We start from the raw sequence: 21,272 nt of genomic DNA on the forward strand, positions 1-21,272 counted from the left end.
AAGTTCCTCAAGTTGCTACTTAAGGCTAGCTCCACAAACCAGTAAATCCCTACAGAGCCCCATGTTGAAGCTTTATGGATTAATTAATTAAATATGTACAATATGGAGAAAATATGACTTTGGTCTCTTGTGCTATTTCCCATTCATGTCACCTGCATGACTCACCAGTTAATATAACAGTGAGGTCGTTAAACAGTATTCAGGGTGTAGATGCTCTGAGTTGCAGGCGGGTGGGTTCATGGTGTGTTTCAGGTCACAGTTTAATGTCTGTAAAAAAAACTTCTGGGTTTTTCTTTCACTAGAAAGAAAATGAAGAAAGCTGAGACTCAAAAGTTCATTATTAAAATAACGAGTTTCAGGAGAAACAAAACAGGTGTCAACAGAGATTGGCACATAAAACATGTTATAAAGGTGGAGATCTAAGCCAAGGGGGACACCTGCTGGTAAAACAGAGACATGACATATGCGCCCATGGGACACAGTGCACTCTGATCAATCAACACCACTCACACTTCAGAAAGCATCCTGGTTTCAGTTAAACGTCACGGGAATTTGTTAAACTACAGATATCAGAATTTGACAAAGTTGAATCATTACTGAAAAACGAATTTCCCCTCGCAGGATCAATAAAGTATACATTATTATTATTATTAATTAGTAACTTCTGATTCTTAAGTTACAGGAGTGTCAGAGTTGTTCTTGCTTTTCTATTTGACAAAATGAACCTCAATTCTCAAACCACAAAAAAAAGGCCGGGTCTCATAATAAGAAAAAAAAAACAATGAAGATTTGACGCGTTAGTATCTAAATCTGGAAGTATTGATCAGAGAAGAGTAATGGAACTACAGAGTTGACCAGGCTGTTTTTGGTTAAGCTTGAGGGAACAACGCTGTAATTATAACTAAATGAATAAACAGATACATTATCTGGAACCATGCAGTTAATAGACCAAATGCTTTATTGAGAAAATAATTGGCAGATTCATAGCCAGAAGTAATCCTTAAGTGAATCTTGTCTTCACACAGCACAGCTGTACAAAACCTTAGTCCAAATATATTAAGTCCAGCTAAAGTAGGCCTATATGTCAAGGACATATTTAATCAAGAATATGGTTTTATAATATACAATAATATATCGTATCACCTACTGATACTGAATATTTTGGAGAGTTTCAGGTAAAAAGAGTTTTACAATGGACACAGAGGGTCCTTTACTTCTGTCCACCAACATAGAAAGATGAAAAAGGGGGTCTGTGCTCCCCTCCTCCGGGCTCACATAGCAGCCAGCTCTTGCAGCAGCCTCTCCTTCTCCCGCTGCAGCTCCACGATGCTCTGCTTGTTCTGCTCCTGCCGGTCCTCCAGCCACTGCAGCAGCGGCCCGCTCACCGCAGACATCTGGCTGCACAGGTTCTTGGTGAACACCGAGCCGTTGTGGATCTTTGTAACGGGGTCCAGGTGGGCCAGGCTGTGGATCTTGCGGTAGGTGTCCTGCTCCTCCTGGCACAGGATCCGGGGCAGCTCCACGGCAGACTCCAGGCACACTTTACCGATGGCTTCACGAGGCACGACGTGGATCGGGATCTCCACGCGCTCGTACTCGGAGCCCTTCTGCGCCTGCACGGACTGGAAGCAGGTGTAGAGCACGCGACCAGTTTTGGTGTTTTTATCCTCGATGAAGCAGGAGAAGATAAGGCCCACGAAGCACTGGTCCAGCATCTGGTACATGGCCTGGGTCCTGACGTCGACGTGGGACGGCCACACGGTGATGTGCGGATGGGAGTGGTACCAGCCCACCACCCGCATCGGTCTGCCGGTGATGTCGGCCAGCCGCTCCGCCTCCGTTGAAGCCGCCGACAGCTGCTCGGGGGAGATCTCCACCCGGTCCTTCCTCTTGTCCGAGCGGCGGAGGATGATGACCGAGTAGATGTGGACGATGCGGGTCACCTCCACCTCTCCGATACACAAACCCATCACCTCTTCTTTCTCTGTGCTCAGAGCGTGATTCATACACACCAGGAAGGCGTCGGACTCCAGGTGAACGGCACTCACCGCCATGTTGCTCTAAGACTTCACTTTTAAACTCGATCTGTGAGAGGACGAAAACATAAACACAGGAGCGGCGCTTCGCTTCCGCGTTCTGAGTGCCGCACCAAAACATTCCGTGGTGCTGTAGTCCGGCTTTTTCACCGACGGAAGGTTCCGCTTCACGCTTTCATCAGAGAAGGTTCAAAAACCGAAATGGAATAATCACCATACTATATAAATGTACAGTAAATATATACAATATATATATATATATATTATGAAACAAAACAAAAATAAGTAACTGTAGAATATATGAAAAGACTATCTTTGTATCACACCACAACCAATTTATCGGATAGAAAATCCCGGTTATGAATATTTAATGAGTCTAACTAATGTTAAAAATGTTAATTAGCGATTGATTTATTGCATTTATAAACTGTTATTTCATATCTCAAAATAAAAAATCATAAAAGAGCAAAGAAACAACTGCTAGTACAGAATAAATCATCAATTCAAACTACAAATTCATATTTAATAAAACATAATAGAACAATAATATTTAATTTAGCATTTTTAAGTATTAAAAGCTGTGCTATAATGAAGTCTAACAAAGAAATATAATTCATGAAAATGTAACCCATCGTGCTATTTTCTTTAATTGCTTGAAATGTCTTCAATTTAGATTATTTAAATGTATACATTCTCTTCATCAAATATTAACCCGAAAAGAATAATTTTTGTGAGGCAGTGGATTCATTCTATACAAATAAAACTCCTATAAATAGCTCATTAATAATAATAATAATAATATTAATAATGATTGTATGTTATATCTACAGATGACAGATCAGACACAGTTTTAAATAAATATATTGGAATAAGAATGCAGGGTAGTAGAAACTTAAAGTAAATACAGTGCTACCTTTCATGTTAAATGCTCGCCATTAAATCCTCAAGTAAACTGCAACAGTTAAACTCACGAGTTTCCTGCTGCCAATTCATTTGCCAGTGTTTTTTATTCACAATACAGTCAACAGGAAACCACATGGTGAAGGGAGATTAATATGAAGTTTATTTGAAAAAAGATTTGATAGAGAAATGTACACAATAATCCTTACTTTAAAACACAACCACAGACATGTACCTTCATTAAACACTAAAGTGCAAATATTCAAATGAAATTGGAAAAATACTCTTACAGATTCAAATCATTTAAATCAGATGTAAACAACCTGTGCTTTTCCCACTTTTACTTCAGCACGCATGAAGCATCAGCACCTCTAACTTCACCAGAGTCCATTTTTTTAACACGTGTGTCTGTACTTCTACATGAGTTATAAATTGGAATAGATCAAATGCATGTTTTTTTCCTTCATAATATACTGGAATCAAGCATAACGTATGCCACATTTCATTTGCAAAAATTATAGAGAAAGAGCGAAGAAAATGATGCTATATCGTATCAAAAAGAAATACCTGTTCTTAAATCGAATGCAAATTTAATTCAATGTACCAAATCACAATTAGCAACCTGAATGTTTGTAAAGCTTCTCCAGGCTCACTGCCTCACTGACTGCTTCTTCATGTCTATTCACCCCATCTTACAGAGCTCAGCAGCAGATCCTTTACTGTCTGTAGCAAAAACCCCAAGTCCCTGATGGAGCGGCTGAGTGAACGTGGTCTGGACCCTGTGGAGCAGAGTCATGTTTTCAGAGACGTTGTAGAAGCACAGAACACCTGCACTGTGATCCAGGTACACTCCTACTCTGGAAGACTGAGGGCCTGAGATAAAGGTGCTGGTGCTGTTGTGTCTGAATTGATAACTGTTATTGAAACACTCTAGCGCCCATGACTTGTCATCATTTCCAAATCCACTTTCATATCCCGTTCTGCTGATGTCCTTGTACGTCACTGCGACCGAAACCTCAAACCTGCTTCTCTCCACCTCCCAGTAGTGGCGTCCGCTCAGACTCTCTCTGCTCACCGCCTGAAACATGTCAGTAAATCTGTCGGGATGACTGGAATACGCCTGTTTCTCACTGGTTACTGTTGCTTTTCTGTCTCCTTCAGACACTAACAGCTGTGTGTTTGCTGTGTCTGGATCCAGTGTGGTTTCGCAAGAGAACTGTAATAACTCAGCTCTGCTTTTCGGCTCTGGTTGTGGCAGCAAACCATCCACTGGCGGTCTCGCTGCCTGTGAGATCTTGGTCAATGAGTTGCTCAGAACGCCCTGTAGTTTATCTCTGACCTCTGACACGACGGTCATCGCATCCTCAAAGTACTGCAGAGGGCAGATGTTGATGCTGGACGAGTCTGTAGATTTACTGAGACATGACAGTGAAGGGTAATTCTGTAGAAAGCGGGTGTGATCCTCTGTGTGTGTGAGCCGCTCCAGTTCGGCGTCTTTCCGCCTCAGTTCCATGAGCTCCGCGTCAAGCTTCTCCTTCAGCTCTTTGGCCAAACTCACTTCAGCTTTCTGCCGAGCTCTGATCTCCTGCCTCACCTCAGAGCTTCTATTCTTCACAAGTCGCACCAACTGAGTGAAGAGCTTGTCGCTGTACTTCACAGCTGTATCAGCAGAGAGGTTGAGTGCCTCCAGTCTCTCCTGAAGCACGTTCACATCTTTCTCTCTGCCCTGGATTCTCTGCTGGATCCTTTGCCGATTTGTTCCCAGTTCTCCCTGCCTCTCAGTCCGCTCTGTTAGGGCTAAGACTGTGTTGTGATCTTTATGTTCGGTCATAGAGCAGAGAATACAGATACACTGATGATCACTGCGGCAGAAAATCTTCTTAACTTCACCATGAAGAGTACAGATGTTCTCCTGCAGCTTCTTGGAGGGGTCGACCAGCTTGTGTTTGTCAAAGGCCGGGGACTCATAGTGAGGCTGGAGGTGTTGCTCACAATAAGAAACCAGACACTGTAGACAGGACTTTAGAGCCTTCAGTTTTCTCTCGGTGCAGAAATCACAGGCCACGTCTTCAGATCCAGCATAGCAGTCATCAGTGGAAACAGCTTGAAGTCCAGTCTTCTTCATTTCCTCCACTAAATCTGCCAACATGGTGTTTTTCACCAGGACAGGCCTCGGCGAGACGCTCTTCCGGCACTGAGGGCAGCTGTAAACATTCTTCTGCTCCTCTTCATCCCAGTGGCTCTTGATACAGTTCATGCAGTAGCTGTGCCCACAGGGAATAGTCACCGGATCCTTCAGAAGATCCAAACAAACCGAGCAACAAAGTTTTTTCGGATCCATCAGGTTTTGCTGCTGCGCCATTTACCCCTCGGAAAAAAACAGACGGCCACTATGAAATAGTTTCACTTACTCATTCACATGAAAAGTGGGAAGTCTTCCAGGCCAAAGTTTAGTTCCCTGTGCTCATGTCTGCTTGCAGATCTGCAGCGAATGAGGCCTCGCTTTTTCTACACGTTGCAGCTATCTGTAAACTGGTAGATCTGTGAAGAGGGCAGGAAGCAGGAAATATCTTGACCGCATGGGACAGGCTGTGACGGGGACCGGCTGTGTTGGAAAGCAGGAAGAGGAGGGAGGGGTTATAATGCTCTCATTCATTCCAGGAGGAGGAGGAGCAGCTCGAGAGAGAGAGAGAGGAAGCGTGTGCTTGTAGTCTGTTTACAAGTCGAAGTGAGTGTAACCGGACAAGGTCAACATAAAGCACTTCTCTGCTTATACTACAGAGGTCACACTAACGCAAACTAGATTTTAAGTTACATCAAAGGTTGCTTTATCTTTTAATATTTCAGTCATCAGTTATTTATTTCTTACTATATAAAACCATACAAACAGAAGAAACCACAACAATCCCACAGTATATCAGAAAGTTCAGAAGGGGACTTTCAACCCAAAACTGAGTCATTATTTGCAAAACAGCTGATTGCTCCTTTGGTGAGGAGGCTAAGGAATGATAAGGAAGAGTTTGCACAGAATACATACACAACCTGGCAGCAGAGCTTATGACTCATCATACAGATATGTTTCATTTTACAATAAACTTAACAGCTTCCACATACTCATGAGGTTGATCTTTAGAATTTAATTGCTGAAAAATGTGGTATCATTTGCAGGACTAATGTGATGTCTTTTATCAATCAGTCCATCAATCAACCCATCAATCTTTATTTAACTGGGTTTATAATGTGTATATTTGGTTTAGTATTTGTATATTTGTATATTTTCTATGAGGCGTCTACAGGCTTGCTCCAACAGTATTTCGTTGTGCTTGTACAGTGACAATAAAGATATCTTATAGCGCCAAATCAAAACAAATGTTATCTCAAGACACTACAAAAGAACAGGTGAAAGACCTTCCTCTTTGTTTTATTATCTACCATGACTCAGCGTTAATCCATCATGAGCACGAAGCAACATTCAGCAAAGTTGCAGAGGTAATGAAAAACTTCCTTTAAGAGGCAGAAACCTCGAACAGAACCAGACTCATGATGAACAGACATCTGAGGAACTGTTTTAGGAAGAAAGAAGGATAGAGACAAACAGAGCATCAACAACAATGAATAAGAGTTATAGCTACAATGTAAGTAATAACGGTCAAAGTATGTGAAGCATTAGCAGTAACAGCTAAGTTTGATAACAGACTGATCAGTTTAATATTAATGTTAGCAACTGTAATGATGATGAAACAGAGAGAACTAATTATGTTGATTAAATATTGTTTCTACAGTAGATGCAGCTAAATCTGTGCAATACAAAGACACATTTCCCCAAGGAGACAATAAAGTGTTTCATGTTATATAGCACCGCACGGCATGGCATGGCACGGCACCGCACCGCACGGCACCACACCGTATGGGGCTGTACCTTAATTTTGTTTGAGTCATTTTATATCTAGAATCGATTGAACAGCTCTACATGCTGGAGAGTCTCTTCTCCTGCAGTTTTTCTCACACTGACACACACGTTTCTTCTGCCTTGGTCCCTTGAGATGACTAATTTAACTGGTGCCATCTAAACTGTGAAGAAGTGAGATATCAGATGTTGAGACTCTGGCTGAATGGTAGGGTACACTGAGAGGAAAGAAGTTAAAACTAAAAAGTGAAAGATGAATCTGTGCTAAAGGAAGGAGCCACATTTATCATCTACTTATGTGAAATTCTTCATTACAGCTCAATCCCCCCTCCACCTCCTGTCAATCATCCAGTGCTGGTTTGTAGCTGTATAGATGTGAGCGGGGACATTAAGCAGCCCAATGAATGTTTTCATTTGATTAAAACCTTCAAGGAGTTTTATGAACTGAGGTCACGACTGAGTTATGTGCTGCAAGCAGAGCTGTGCTACAGAGAGGTGGAGGTTTCTAAAACTGACAGGGATTTGATTTTCCATCACAGTGTGGAGATAGCAGACCAGTCACTACAAGAAAAACAACACAGCTTAAAGGTGAGAGCCTTCAAGTAGCCTCAGCCACCCTGGTTCAAATGAGTGATGTAAGGATGTTTGTTTGCTCATGCAGATTTTGAGAGATTAGCATTATGTTTTGTGTTTTGCATAAAGAGAACAGTAAACAGGATTTGTAAAGCAGCATGTAAATCATGCAGCACGTGAAGGCAGCATCATGTGGAAGGCTATACAAGGAGCTTTCTGTTTGTTCAGCATGTCCAAGAAATTCAGTTTCAGCAAGAGATTTGAGTTTCTATAAAACAAAATCCAGCTTCAGGTAGATTAAGAATGTGTTAATTAAAAAGGCAAAGGTTTCAAGAATGCAGACTCAGGCTATTAATCAGAAGCACTAATTCACTTTTATTCCAGTGAATAGCTTAGCCGTACACTTATTGAACTACTTTCTAATCAGGGATGATGGCTCTGCAGCCCATAACACTCATTTCTTTACAATTCTGCAGGTCCCAACTGAAAGATATATTATAGAGACTGAAAGATCTCCTCCATGTCATGACTGTTAAACTCAGGTGAAACTGGATGCTACCTTCATGGATCCTGACAGAATGTGTTCTTCATTGTGATGTCAAAATGGTCTATTATACTGTATGTTGTGGTGTTTCTTTACATTTCTAGACTCTTCTCATTTCAACTTATTGGGTTAAAACATTTCTTCTCGGGTTGAGTAACTCTCTTGTTTAGACTGTAAATATTAATGGATGAAGTCTGAGTGACGTCATCCATCTATTCCTGCAGGAGGTTCTGGAGTCTCATCAGCAGCAGCCGCCATGCTGGAAATGCTGTCTCAGCCAAACTTTCAGTCAACCTAACGACAGGCTGAGAGCTGGAGCTGAGGCGGGTTTCTAAGCCTCCTGACAAACCGTTACATCGTACCCGCCTGTCAATCAGGTCAACCTCGCGCCTAACTATGGATAACACATATCTTTCATAAAAATTTTAAACGGATGAGTTATCAAAAAATTCACCCCCCTTTTTAGTTTGTGCCATCGAGACATGAGCCAACCAGACCAATTTCATTTTAAGTACTAGGCTTTAAAAACATCTTTTTTGAATGTGGTGTGTATGTGACTTGCCGGGCTTTTGGAGCCGGTCTTAAGCGGACACTTGATGAACTGCAGAATTTTGCACTTCAGCATTGGCTTCATTTTTCCACCTCAGAGGTTGCTGCTTGATTTTGAGTTCAAGTTTCTGTGAGGAACTTTTAGTTCGCGTCAAATTTGGTGCCCCCCTGTGGACCAATCAAAACATCAGGTCTGTGTGCAAGTCCTGTCCTGTACATGTGCAATGCATGTTTCCTGTTGAAAAATCTCATCCTGCTTCCTTTTAACAGTCAATATTTCACTCACTGTGAATCCTTGCTGTGTAAAAGTGTACAACGGCTGTTCTTTAGGCTGACGTAACTCAATTGATCTGACACCTACCCCACGGCAGTGTTACTGAGAATACAAAATGACTTTATAGAAATGACCAGTCTTCTTGCTGATTGTCTGGTTTGATTTTTTATTGAGGTCATAAAGAAGCATTGATTTCAGTGTTTCATATAAAAACTCCTCACAGGAGCTTTTTTCACATGATGTGACAGTTTTCTATGTTTCCTGTATAATTGGACCAGGGAACCATGACACACTGAATCCACTCTCAGGTATCCATGGCAACCAAGCTTTACATCAACGCATGCATGATCAAATGTGAATTCACTCGAGCATATATGCCTACAGCGTACACACAAACACCAAAACACACACACATGCACAACACTCATCATTTTGAGCTGTGTGTGTGTGTGTGTGTGTGTGTGTGTGTGTGTGTGTGTGTGTGTGTGTGTGTGTGTGTGTGTGTGTGTGTGTGTGTGTGTGTGTGTTGGCAACACACATGTTTTCAGTGACTGGTGGTATCCATGACCAATGAGATGCAGTCAGTAAAATCAAGATTCAGAGAGGTCAACCAAAGCCATGAAAGTAGGTGGCTTAATAATTAAAATGATTATATAATGTGAGCCAGAAAACATCTTAAACCCAGTGCATTGGATAAGACATTACAGAAATTGATCTGGAGAACAGATTTTCTGAACCAGAAAAAAGTCAGCTAAGTCAGATCAATACAGACTGAACACAACAACTGGTGATATCTTGACTTGAATGAGTCTTTAAAGAGTAATACTGGGATTGTTTGCATCCTTTTGATTTTTGGGGGATTTTTGTCCTATTTTGTTGTTGTTCAGTGAAGACACCCCTTGCTCCAGTCATGCTCCAATATCCTACTGATAAGTACCATAATAGCCATTTGTTGCCACGGCAACCAAAACAGCATTGCCAACTTTGAAAGACCCAGACTCTGTACCTCCAAGCTTCAGGTAGTGACAACTCTGATACTACCTACCCTACCACATGGCCCATCTTGGCCCCAACAACTCCGATGGGCTGCAAGAGCCAGGACATCATTGGGATGGTCAAGTGGGAACCTCCCTGCGCCATGTTTCGCCCTACTAGTCCCACGACTTCTCGGGACGGCATGACAGGTAACTCTGACGTCGCAGACTCCTATATCTTACCCAGTTTACCACATGGCCCCTAATGGCCCCCACAACCAAGCTGCAACTATTTCTGGTGCCAACCTTACACATAATACATACATTATTTCATTTAAATGTTGCTAAATGACTTTCTGTTTGAGAAAACATTTCATTACTAGATCCACTCAGCACTCATGAGCACACTTTATGTGTGAATCCACAGTGTGTCATTTCCTTCTACTGCATGTTGATAACTCCAAAACATTGTCCTTCATTTAACAACATTTAGTTCCTCTTCTTTTCTTGTAAAAACCTTCAAATGTCAGCGTGAGAATGGTTTGTGTTTCCACCTGTTGAATATTTAGGCCAAAGTCAATGAAGAAGTAAACCGGAGGTGCTAGGACCCTGCGGGTTCACGTTCTGATGTCAAATTGGATGAAAGAGAATCCATACACGCTCGATGCTGCCTTCACGTGCTGCAGGAGTTATCAGACTCCTATCGTCTATATTTTTTTCTTCTTATTTTTGTGAAGTGTGAATTTAAAATATTAAAATATTAAAGTGGAAGTATTTTCTAGAAATGACCTCCCCTGACTGAATCTTTCATATTACTTTCAATTAAATGCAACAGTAATATGTAACAGGGTTGATTTAATCTTCATCATTTTTGCTGTAGGCTTTATTATGCATGATGCAATGTATTCTTTAAAAATATCTAAAGTATTTTTTTTTATTTGTCTTTTAAGTCAAGTAAATCATAAACATTTTGTTGGTGCGGTTGGCCCAGGGGTTAGGTCGTGCTCCATATACGGAGGTGTTGTCCTCCAAGCGGGCGGCCCGGGATCAAGTCCGACCTGTGGCTCTTTTCCTGCAAGTCATTCCCCACTCTCTCTCCTGATTTCCTACTCTACATCACTGGCACTGTCCTGTCCAAATACAGGCTAAAAGGCCCCCTTAAAACTCACTACAGAACATGTGCTTATAGACACACTGACTTGATTCATGCTAACCTTATTAAAAAGTAATCATATATATGAATTTGTTTAAAGGTTATGATAGCATTAAAACTACATCCATCCATCATTTATACTGCTTTTCCTGTTCGGGGTCACCGGGGCTGGAGCTGAACCCAGCTGACATTGGGCGAGACTGGACTGTTCACCAATCAATGCATTAAACTACAGCTTATGAAAAATGAAAAAAATAATACTCATACTTCATTTCAATAAATGAAGGAACATCTGTTTTTGAATTAGTTGTTTATCTTTCCTGTGGAGGTGGGTGGGAGAAACTGAGCATGTGCAGTTTTACCGATTTGATCTGAGTATGTTTCTGATTGGAGGACTTACTGACCTGACTAGTTATTAAAAAAACAATATGTAGCACGAGTTTGACACTTCACCAGCTTTGTTCTTTGGTGCCAGAAGTGACCATGTGTGGGCGATGGGTTCATGTCAATATTGGAAATCACAGGTAAACAAGCTCTAAAGTACAGAAGCCTTAGATGGTCAAACATCCATTTTTTTTTTACAAAGAGTTAATTGCAGTTGTTTTCTCGTGATCTCGACTTATTTATCTCGTTATCTTGGGATAACAACGCTGGTTTTTCAGCGAGTAGTAGATATCGAGTTGCCTACCTTTTAAGATCTCTGGAACGGCAGAAATGAACTCGGTTTCATGGGAAAACCAACGATGTTACCCTGAGATAACAATATAAGTTGACAACTCAAGAAGGCAATTCAAATGTAATTGTTATCACGGAAAACATAGTTTAATAGAATGTATGAATATGTCAGTTTAGGGCTTAGATAGATAGATAGATAGATACTTTATTGATCCCGAGGGAAATTCAAAAGGGCCTGAGGGCTTCTGTATATATAAAGAGTACATTACTTATGCTCTGTTTTTACTCTTCATTTACAAAATGAACATCATACTGCATTGACAACGCCTCTCAAGTGAGACTTTAAACTCATTTAGAAAATGTTCACCCAGGTAATAAGTCAAATGAGAAGTAAGATCTATAGAAGACGAGGGACATCTTTCTGCAGCCCATGAAGATGACCCAAAGCTGGACATTGGAAATAATTCAGGTTTCGGGTTCAACAGCACTGACTTCACTTATAACTTCCTAACTCCACATCTCATACAGCTGAAGTGATCCCCCGTCGCCCCTGGATACATTTGAAGATATTTTGAAAACAAGACCTCATGCTTGATCAAGTTACAGCACAACTAACCGTATTTGTTATTTGAAGTACTTCTGTGGTAGATATGTGGTTTTTAATTTATGAATTTAGCATTAGGCTTCATATTTAATTTCCAGTAACTTCAGATTCAGAGGCACATGAAAGTTGCCATGTTTGCAAAAAATGAACATATCCGAGTTTCTTAGGAGTCCCTGAATGCGTCACCAGCGTCTACCCTCCACCCCTCGAGGAAGCCCAGCGACATCCATCAGACTGGTTGCACTCTCAGAGGTACGCTTGAGCACTCCTCAGCACTGCAACCCCGTCACCTAAAAACAGCCTGACAAGAACACCTCCCTCCAGGTCCGGTGATCTCTGCAGCGGGTTTTCTCCTCCATCAGGACCGGGGGGAGAGATGCGACGTCTCGGAGGAGGAGGAGGAGACGAACTGGCCAGGCAGCAGCAGCAGAAGCAGCAGCAGCAACAGACACCTGAGAGGAAGATCTGACTTAGTTACTTCAACGTCAAAGAAAGGTAAGCACCAAAGAGAAACGAAAAGGAAATGCACCGGGACATCGTGTCTGATGCATGTGGTGGTTGTTGTTGTTGTTGTTTTATTTGCTGGGGTTTCCGTGTTATTGTCGTTCCCAGCATCAGAAGAAGGGAAGGCGGTATGAGTCATAGCCCCGGTGCAGGGCTGCTGGAGGGGCAGCTGAGGAGCAAAGTGTCTGCAGCCTCCAAAAGCCACACTGTGCTTTATCAGCCACATGCAAAACGCCTCCTCCTGTGCTGCTCTGCAAATGACCGCTTACTGTGTGTGTGTGTGTGTGTGTGTGTGTGTGTGTGTGTGTGTGTGTGTGTGTGTGTGTGTGTGTGTGTGTGTGTGTGTGTGTGTGTGTGTGTGTGTGTGTGTGTGTGTGTGTGTGTGTGTGTGTGTGTGTGTGTGTGTGTGTGTGTGTGTGTGCAATGTGGGTAATAAGAGCTGGTTTTCAGTGTGTTTGTAGCTGTACACTTTGGGTGGGTGTGCGTGCACGTGTGTGATCGTGACATCATACTTTACCTGCAGGTTGGAGTGAATGAGGCTGAAATCAAAAGGTCTACGGCCAATTGTGGTGTACATCTGTATCTCTGTTGCAGTGAGTGTAGCCTACTCTTAATGCAACAAACTACAAACAGCAGTATATTTCCTTTCCTGTTTCGTGTCACAGTGACAGAGCCAGTGCTATAAAAAGAGTTTTTCCTGTTTGGTGTGTAAAAAAACTTCTTTTTTTTTTACACAGGGCCTTACCCTCAACCCCCTCCAACATGAAGCCATTGTTCTGTAAACAGTTTAAAGGCTCAGTTTTGCATAAAGGCCACTGCCTCTGTTTTTTTTTTGAGCCACACATGGTTAAGAGCGTAGAGATGAGAAGGAGCAAAAGAGTTAAACATGCTGAATAGTTGAATTACCAAGGCTAATACATTAGTGCGGCAAATAGCTGAAAAGTGTTTCACACTAAAACAAGATTCTATGGATGGTGGTAGCTATATGAGATGTTGTGTAAGTGGCCCTCTTGCGCATGTGGACAAAAAAGAACCAGGTAACTTACCAGTTTTCTCAACATGGCAGCCTGCTGTCCTCTCCGCTGGGAAAAGCCAACGACAGCCGTGACTCCCCAGAGGTCTGTCAGCTCACTCTGTAGAGCGTGTGCCCCATTTAAACACCCCATATAAACCCATACTTGTGACTCAATGTTGAACAAACTCGCTCCTCTGATGTGACTCCACCACTTCTCTATTTCTTTTTTTTCTATCTATCTTCAGATCACCTTTTGAAGGAGAGAAAAACAATACTAAAAACCCCACAATCCTGACTCCTATGGTTAGGCACACACAGATAAATTAATTTATGACCAGAGCATGAACAAGCGCATAAACAAATACTTGGCAATTAGCTCCATCATATGGTGAGCAATTATTCACCTGACAGTTAAAAGACGTCACCCTTACTAGACGGTTAAACAAATCAATAATATTTTGTCCCTTGATGCCGGTCAAAGGTCATACTCTAACTGCAATGCAGTCGTCCACCACTAGCTAGTTAATGTGCCTTCTCTTCTGACTCTACTACCTGGATGTAAACGAGCACAGTGAACAGATAGCATCTCTTAGAAGCAGCAAGGTTTGGCAGTATTTTTGACTGAGAAAATTTAGATAAAAATGTTTGTAGGTTACAGAGATTAAGCCCCAGTACCTGTAAGACCACAACGCCACAGCCTGAAAAAAAACTCATGAAAACCACCTGTTGACCTCAGCCTATAGACTTGGTTAAATCTCCATCTTTATTTATTTACTGATTCATTTATGTTTTTAATCCAAGCATTTTTTATAAGTATTATAGTTTGTGACAACAAGTCTTTTTAACCTTCCACAAGTTCTCTAATTGTATTATCAAATACTGTTAGGTAACCCACATTGTGTCTTCTTATGTGGAGAACACTAGCAATCAGTTTCTTTATGAGAAATATTTACTGTCCCTGTTCAGGTGTAGCGTCCTACAAAGGACCCTAGCCTTCGTAGCCTGTGTAGACCGCTCCGGCCGAAACTGAAATGAGACAGTTTGGTCTGTTCCCGCCATTACCCTATTGTTTCTAAGCACTTCTCCTGTCGCCTAGCAACCCTCTACAGCTGCCTTGAAACTAGCTAGGATGCATCAGATGTGTCATCTGTGGCCTGAGTAAAGTAGGACGCATTTATGAGCCTTGAAATTAGAACATCCTTCCAACGCGTGGCGCTGTGACGCTGTGTCCTCCTCGAAGGATGCAGCCCCTGAATTGAGACACAACTCTTTTGATAGTTGTGTTTTTGCAAACTCCTCACTCCCCTCCAGGCCATCCAGTCTGTCCAAATATGATCAATATGGTCTGGCTCCCAGAACACAGCATGGTGACACTCTTAATGGCAAATTTGAGGCTTCAAAACCACAGTCTGAGAACCAATGGGTGATCGCACATTGACGACCGTTTATCATACACATGCGTGTACCTGACAGACCATTACTCGAGAAGAGTCTGAAGCTGATGATTATGAGGTCAGATCTGTTCTAAACAGATTCGTCCTCTCGATGATGTGAGTGATGATGTCTCTTAGAGGATGAGGTCTAAGGTTTTTGATCAACTGCTTCTATTAGCCGAGAGGTCGAGGGAGTTCATTGGGGTCCGGTGCAGGGTCCAATATTACTGCAGAAATCCTAATTATTGTTGGATTGATCCAATTATCGCCTCATCCGTTATCTGCTTCTTGGTTTGAATTCCCAGTCGATTGTGCATCCAGGTGTTTCCCTGAATGAGTGATAGTACGTCAGATCCTCACGCGAGCAGCTGCTCTTTCACTCTGACAGTAATGAGTATCTCCCTCCATCCCACTGGCAGACTCATGGTATGTGTTGATTCATGAGTCACTTTTGTAAACATGGATGAAGCAGCAGAGGTCACTAGTGAAGCAGACGCTGCTGGTCTGGTAATGCTTTGGACGTCCCCTGAGCTTCTGGCAGCTTCATTGTTTCAACGTTCCTCGACATCAATCCGAGCTGAAACCTCGCTCATGGACTCGTCATGAAAATGACAGATTACATTTGGCTCGTGGGGTTGTTATCATCGCTGGTTTTATTCTACACTGAAGGCATCAATTAACTCAGTCGCTTTTTAATTGTCAAATTGGTCATAAAAAGTTGAATTAATCAACAAAGTCAAAGCAAAAGCGAGACATTGACGCACTGCATTTTCCATTTTTTTACTTCTCTAAATACTATATCACCTCACAGCGGCTATGTGTGTTGCTGCGTTCATGTCAATCAATCAACCATTATGGGGGGAGTGGAGGGGGTCTCAGGAGGCAGGACATGACGTCAAAAAGAAAGACGCAGAAATGGTGGTCGGAGAGCAACAGAGTCTGACATCATGGTGATATTTGAAACAACCATTAAGATTCACTTTGCACACAAGATGGGGAAACACTTCATTAGCAGAATTCCCGTTTCCCTAATTTTCGATGCATAATTTATTGCTCCTATCTCAAACCAACTCTCTCTCCCCTTGTGTACATCAGTGAACTTCTAGTGATGAAAGATACAACAGAAAACTCAAAGTACTTGGTCTTTTTGGATTCTCTGATTTAAAAAATAAATAAAAAAAATAAAATAAAAAATTCAAAATCCAAAACTAAAAACACCAACCTTCTTTCATCCCTGCCTCGCATCAGAGATGACATTAATACGGACTCAAACTCTTCCCCAACGTTCAGGCGTGTAGACCTCTGATGCCATTGCCATTTACTTTGCTGAGGTGTACCAGCAGTTTCCATGGTGATGTTTCAACAACCAGTTGTACTTTCTGAGGTTTTATCCAGAGTGAAACTACAGCGTGTGAGAAAACGAGAGGCGTTTTGTCTGTGATGATTCTCCTGACCTTTTAACTCTGGGACGGCTCTCCCTAACCACTGTGCCCTTTTCCTCCTCACTCCCTGTCTTTGGTGTCTCTGTCACCGCCTCCTCCTCCTCCTGACACCCACCTGCAGAGTATTGACCAGAGCCAGCACGATTCAACCTTCCTCAGATGATTAATGCAAAGATAAGATATCCGCCTCAGAGCGCAGCCTCGACTACAGTAGCACTCGTCTCCACGTCGAGCTTGGTGGGTTTGCTTTCCTGATTGGCTATCAGCAGCACTACGATTTTTAGTGATGATACATTTTGTGGCAGCCATGAACATGCTTCAGAACCCCTGTTTTCATGTAGCAAATTATCTACATCTATCACAGCCTGTATATTAGAAATGTGCGCAGCTATTGTGTCGTCAAGTGAACATATTTACCAGAGGGTAGAGCTAGATAGGATAGCAGATCTCATCTTTAACTGTGTTTTCAAGGTATGTCTGTATTTATCAGGGATGAGCTTTGCGATAATCTAAATCTAAAAGCTGGTGAGAGCTGTCCACGCGTCTGTAGTAACGGAAACACTTTGATGTTCTGCACAGTTACTGCTGTGCTTTCCTCAAACATCAAGCTGATGTCAGCCATGATGGTGGCTTGTACTCCAGCTCGACAAACGGCATAAGCTCCCGTTTTCTCCTTCCACATAACCAGAGCACTTCTCTAGTCGCTGTTATTTAATTTATAGCTTGTGCTCATCTTCTTCTGGTATCATCACAGCGACCTGTGCTAACACGGTTAGCATATTATGTGTAGTGAGACCGTTGTCTGTCTCCTCTGGTTTCTCCGTGTGCTTTAAGCTCATAGCGTCACTTTGCACTGCACGTTACAGTTGTCTTTTGTTTTGTTTTTTAAATGTGCTCTTACTTTATGGAGTAATGTGTCCCTAAAGAGCTACAGTAGCTGCCGTAAAGCAGTTGTTGTTGCCGAAATCAGGCTTGCTGTGCATATGTGTGTATGTTGAATGAAGCTGAAGCTGTAGCTGGAGAAGTTACACGTCTGTGTTCCCTTCATTTTTTTCAAGTATATTCAGTTAAACAAACCCATGAAGCTCAGTTCCACATGGAGCGCTAAAAAAGCTAAGTATTGTAGCTCATAAAAACACAGGTATCCCATCCCATAGTATTTATGGAAGACATTAATTGGGATAATAATTGCTGCTAAAACAGACTTCATATTAAAATTACTGATCAAAAAACAGACAGTCGAGAACTGTCATTAAGGTGATTCTGCAGGGGCTTCACTCTAGAAACCAAGCATCCACTTCTCTATACAGCTTGACAGATCTTTGATTTTATTTGGTATGAGCACAGTGCACCATGCTCTTTACATCATTGTGTCTCTAAATCATCGACACATTAATTAGGTTGTGTGAAGAGCAGATGTCGATTGTGGATTGATTTTGGCAGCATCCCTTCTGGCACCACTTCAACCCGGCGTGGTGTTTAAAGCTCTTTGTGGTGTTTGTAGTTCTTTGTGGTATTTGTAGTTGTTCTCTGGTCGTGTAAGGATGGAGACGGTGTGACATATTCAGGTTAACAATTTGATCTCCAGTATCTCGCTCGGTCCAGCCAGTCAGTCTATATCACTTCCAGTCAGATAAACACGAGAGGCAAAGACAGGCTTTAAAGGACTGAGGATGACAACGACTCAGAGTACAGACACAGAACAAAAGAGAGAGAGTAAGATACGTGGAATTCAACTGTTGAGCAAATGTTATGCAAATATGCAAATGCTGCAAGAGGTCGAAATTTGAATGAGGCCCATTTCTCTGTGTAAGGATGAAACTACACAGATAGAGAAACAAACCACTCACCATTTATACATCATTTTCAATTTATAGATATGAGTGGAAATAAAAAGTGACTGGAGGTAACAACCATATCCTGAATACGATCAATACCACGATAAGGCTCTTAAACAGAAACTCAAGTCCATGAAAACACACCCACTTTGTCATTCTGATAGAATCAGAAAAAAAGGTATGGCTTGTTGTATGACCAGAGTTAGGCATGTTACTGATCTTAACTAGTTACAGTTACTAGTCACTACTGTCAAAAAGTAACTGAGACTAACAGAGTTATTGCGTCATTAAAGTAACTATAGTTACCGTACTTTGTAAAGTAACTTGAGTGTTACTGTTTTGCTTAAAGGCTTTATATGTGATTTTTTGATCCAGCAGATGTCGCCCTTGAGCACCAGCATGAAACCAAAACAACTTGCGCTGCATTGTTGTGTTAGCATGCTAATGATAGCGATCTTTATTATGGTCGTATCTTCACACTGCATGTAAATTTACCTGAAATGAGCGTGATCTAAAAACACAGTTAGTACAGTATGTTATTCTTCTTTTCTCTAGTCCCTCAATTAAACAACTTTCATACACGAGGGGAGGAGTCAGCCGGCTGTCCGGGCGATGTAAACAAACTGAAGATAGGACAGACAGTGGGACTCGGGTGTTACACCCATTGTAGACAGTCATGACTCACAGAGTTATTTTCAGAGGATATACTTGATTTCTATTATATTTAAGTGTGAAAAATTGCTTATAAAGCCTTTAATGTTCACATGAGGACATGTTTATTTATAGTGCCTTCACACTAGCAGAAATCTCCGGAAAATCTCATTATTCCTTTTTTATTACAGAATAATGCAATGATAAAATACATTTTTGAGTCAGTTTGTTTTAAACAAATACAAACACATAATTATTTAACAAATAGAAGAAGGTACTGTGAGTAGTTATTTCTCTCATCTATGTGTAATATTGAATTAATATCGAAGCATATTGACCAATATCGAATTGATATCGAATTGAATCGTGACCCAAAGAATCGAAATCTAATCGAACTGTGATGTTGTGGACGATACCCAGCTCGACTGCTTTTATTCTAATCGTTTAACTCGAGCAGAGAAAATAATGTGGGTATTTCTGTAACAGAGAGCTCACAGCTGAATGGTCACCTTCCTGTGTTTGTTTAGAGCAGACCACCAACTCCTTCATGAAGAACCGCGACCCCAAATTTCTGATATTTTTCAATCAATTAGATTTTATTTAATGACAAGTTGTGCAGTTTGGACCTCGGATGGTTCAAAGCAGAATAGAACAAAGAAACTGAATGGAGTCATTTTGTTAAAAAAAAACAAAAAACACTTTTTAGAATTTTTGACACAGCTTTCTTCCAGGCCCACTGAAAACATCTTCAAGACCCACTTTTGGGTCCCGACCCACCAGTTGAGAACCCGTGTTTTAGAGCATAAGCAGTTCATTCTCCCAGGATGCTGCTGTGCTGGCGTGAGCGTCACCTCGCCCTCTTGTTGTTGTCGGCTGTTTCACACAAAGTAACGAGTGCTTTAAATGACAGTAATTATTGAATCTAGAGTAACTTATCCGTTACTATAGTTACTGCAAATAGTGGTGTTACAGCAGTAATGCATTACTTAATAATGTGTTAGTCCAAACACTGATAATAACATGTGAACTGGGTTTGTTTTTTTTTTTGGGGGGGGGGGGGGGGGGGGGATTTAAGGACTTTTTCTTCTATAGAGCAAAAATGTCTAATAAGAAATAAATAAAAAAAACTCTGAGACTTAAATTCCTGAGTAGAAACTTATCAAAAATACATTTCTCAAAAGCCTCGTGCACCACACAGAAACACGCAGACGTGGATGGATTAACAGAGGGAGAAGAAGAGAGATGTGTGTATGAGTCTTTGATCAATAATGAATACTGTTCTTCTGGCCAGTAAATCAGCTCGGCAGTACATCCTCTCCTCTCTGTGGGCACTTTTATCCGCGCTCATAAATACCCGGATTACTTCTGCTCATGATGGTGAACTCCTCACAGTGTAGAGCCGTTTTAATGATGGAGGCTAATGTTGATTTATAGACAGCAGAGATTCTCTGAAGTGTCTGTTGGATAGATGGATGCTGCTTGTGCATCCTTTATGATCTACTCTCTGAACATCAGAACACAGATTAAGGATTGTTTTTCTGTAATGTCCCATCTTCTTGTCATCTTTTTTGACTGATTTGTTTTTCTTCTAATTGAGTCATGAGGAGTTGTTTTAAAATGTTCTCCTATGGATTAAACTCAATCACTGCTAAGCCTCACTTTATCCAAGTGTGATCAAATATCTGCTGTCTTCCTCACTAGTAGTTAAAGGCACAGTATGTAAGTTCCACCACCAGGGGGCTCTGAATCAATACAATAACAAAAGTAGGTGTTTAGGCCGATGAAAACGAACTCTGTGTTGACCGTAATGAAGATATCGGGTGAAACCGACCTGAGGAAGAGAATATGTTTACCGACGAGCTGATGGAAGTATAATTAACACAAAGTTTTTATCACAGCAGCACATACAGCAACAGTACGACAGCTTTCAGTAGCAGCTTACGCTTCCTGTAGGGGTCTTTGACGTAACATCCGGTGTTTCCACGGCAACAATGTGTCTGTCATGGCGGCTCTGAGTTCAATGAGTTCATGACTCCAGTATAGTTCAATGTCAGAAAATCATATGCGACTCAGATTACTACCGTCTTCTGCTGCTTGTTGGTACGTTTATGTTCATTGGATATATTTGGGGTTTGTCTGATTGGACTCACATCATTTTATTGACTTTCCATTTGGCTTTCAATAAATGCTGCAGTGATGG

The 21,272-nt window shown here is 41.5% G+C and overlaps 3 protein-coding genes across 4 annotated transcripts in view; 1 reads left to right on the forward strand and 2 right to left on the reverse strand.

Annotated features, from left to right (window-relative positions):
- Nucleotides 1–242: 242 nt before the first annotated feature.
- Nucleotides 243–2,156, reverse strand: brcc3 (BRCA1/BRCA2-containing complex, subunit 3). Its single transcript, XM_020650626.3, has one exon. The coding sequence runs from the start codon at nt 2,052–2,054 to the stop codon at nt 1,272–1,274; it is 783 nt and encodes a 260-aa protein (XP_020506282.1). The 5' UTR covers nt 2,055–2,156; the 3' UTR covers nt 243–1,271.
- Nucleotides 2,157–3,076: 920 nt separating this feature from the next.
- On the reverse strand, nt 3,077–8,107 carry LOC109996485 (E3 ubiquitin/ISG15 ligase TRIM25-like). Its single transcript, XM_020650625.3, has one exon. It carries the CDS (start codon nt 5,296–5,298, stop codon nt 3,619–3,621), a length of 1,680 nt encoding a protein of 559 aa, XP_020506281.1. The 5' UTR covers nt 5,299–8,107; the 3' UTR covers nt 3,077–3,618.
- A 3,685-nt stretch (nt 8,108–11,792) lies between these two features.
- The window catches only part of rab27b (RAB27B, member RAS oncogene family), a 56,418-nt gene continuing 46,938 nt past the window's right edge, over nt 11,793–21,272 (forward strand). Inside the window, exon 1 of one of the 2 annotated variants that reach the window (XM_020650619.3) lies at nt 11,793–12,684. The gene's annotated coding sequence lies outside the window, so the exon portion shown is untranslated. The remainder of the gene's footprint in view (nt 12,685–21,272) is intronic. The other variant, XM_020650617.3, reaches the window with a different exon arrangement.

Source organism: Labrus bergylta, chromosome 17, assembly GCF_963930695.1.
Source record: "Labrus bergylta chromosome 17, fLabBer1.1, whole genome shotgun sequence".
NCBI lineage: Eukaryota > Metazoa > Chordata > Actinopteri > Labriformes > Labridae > Labrus > Labrus bergylta.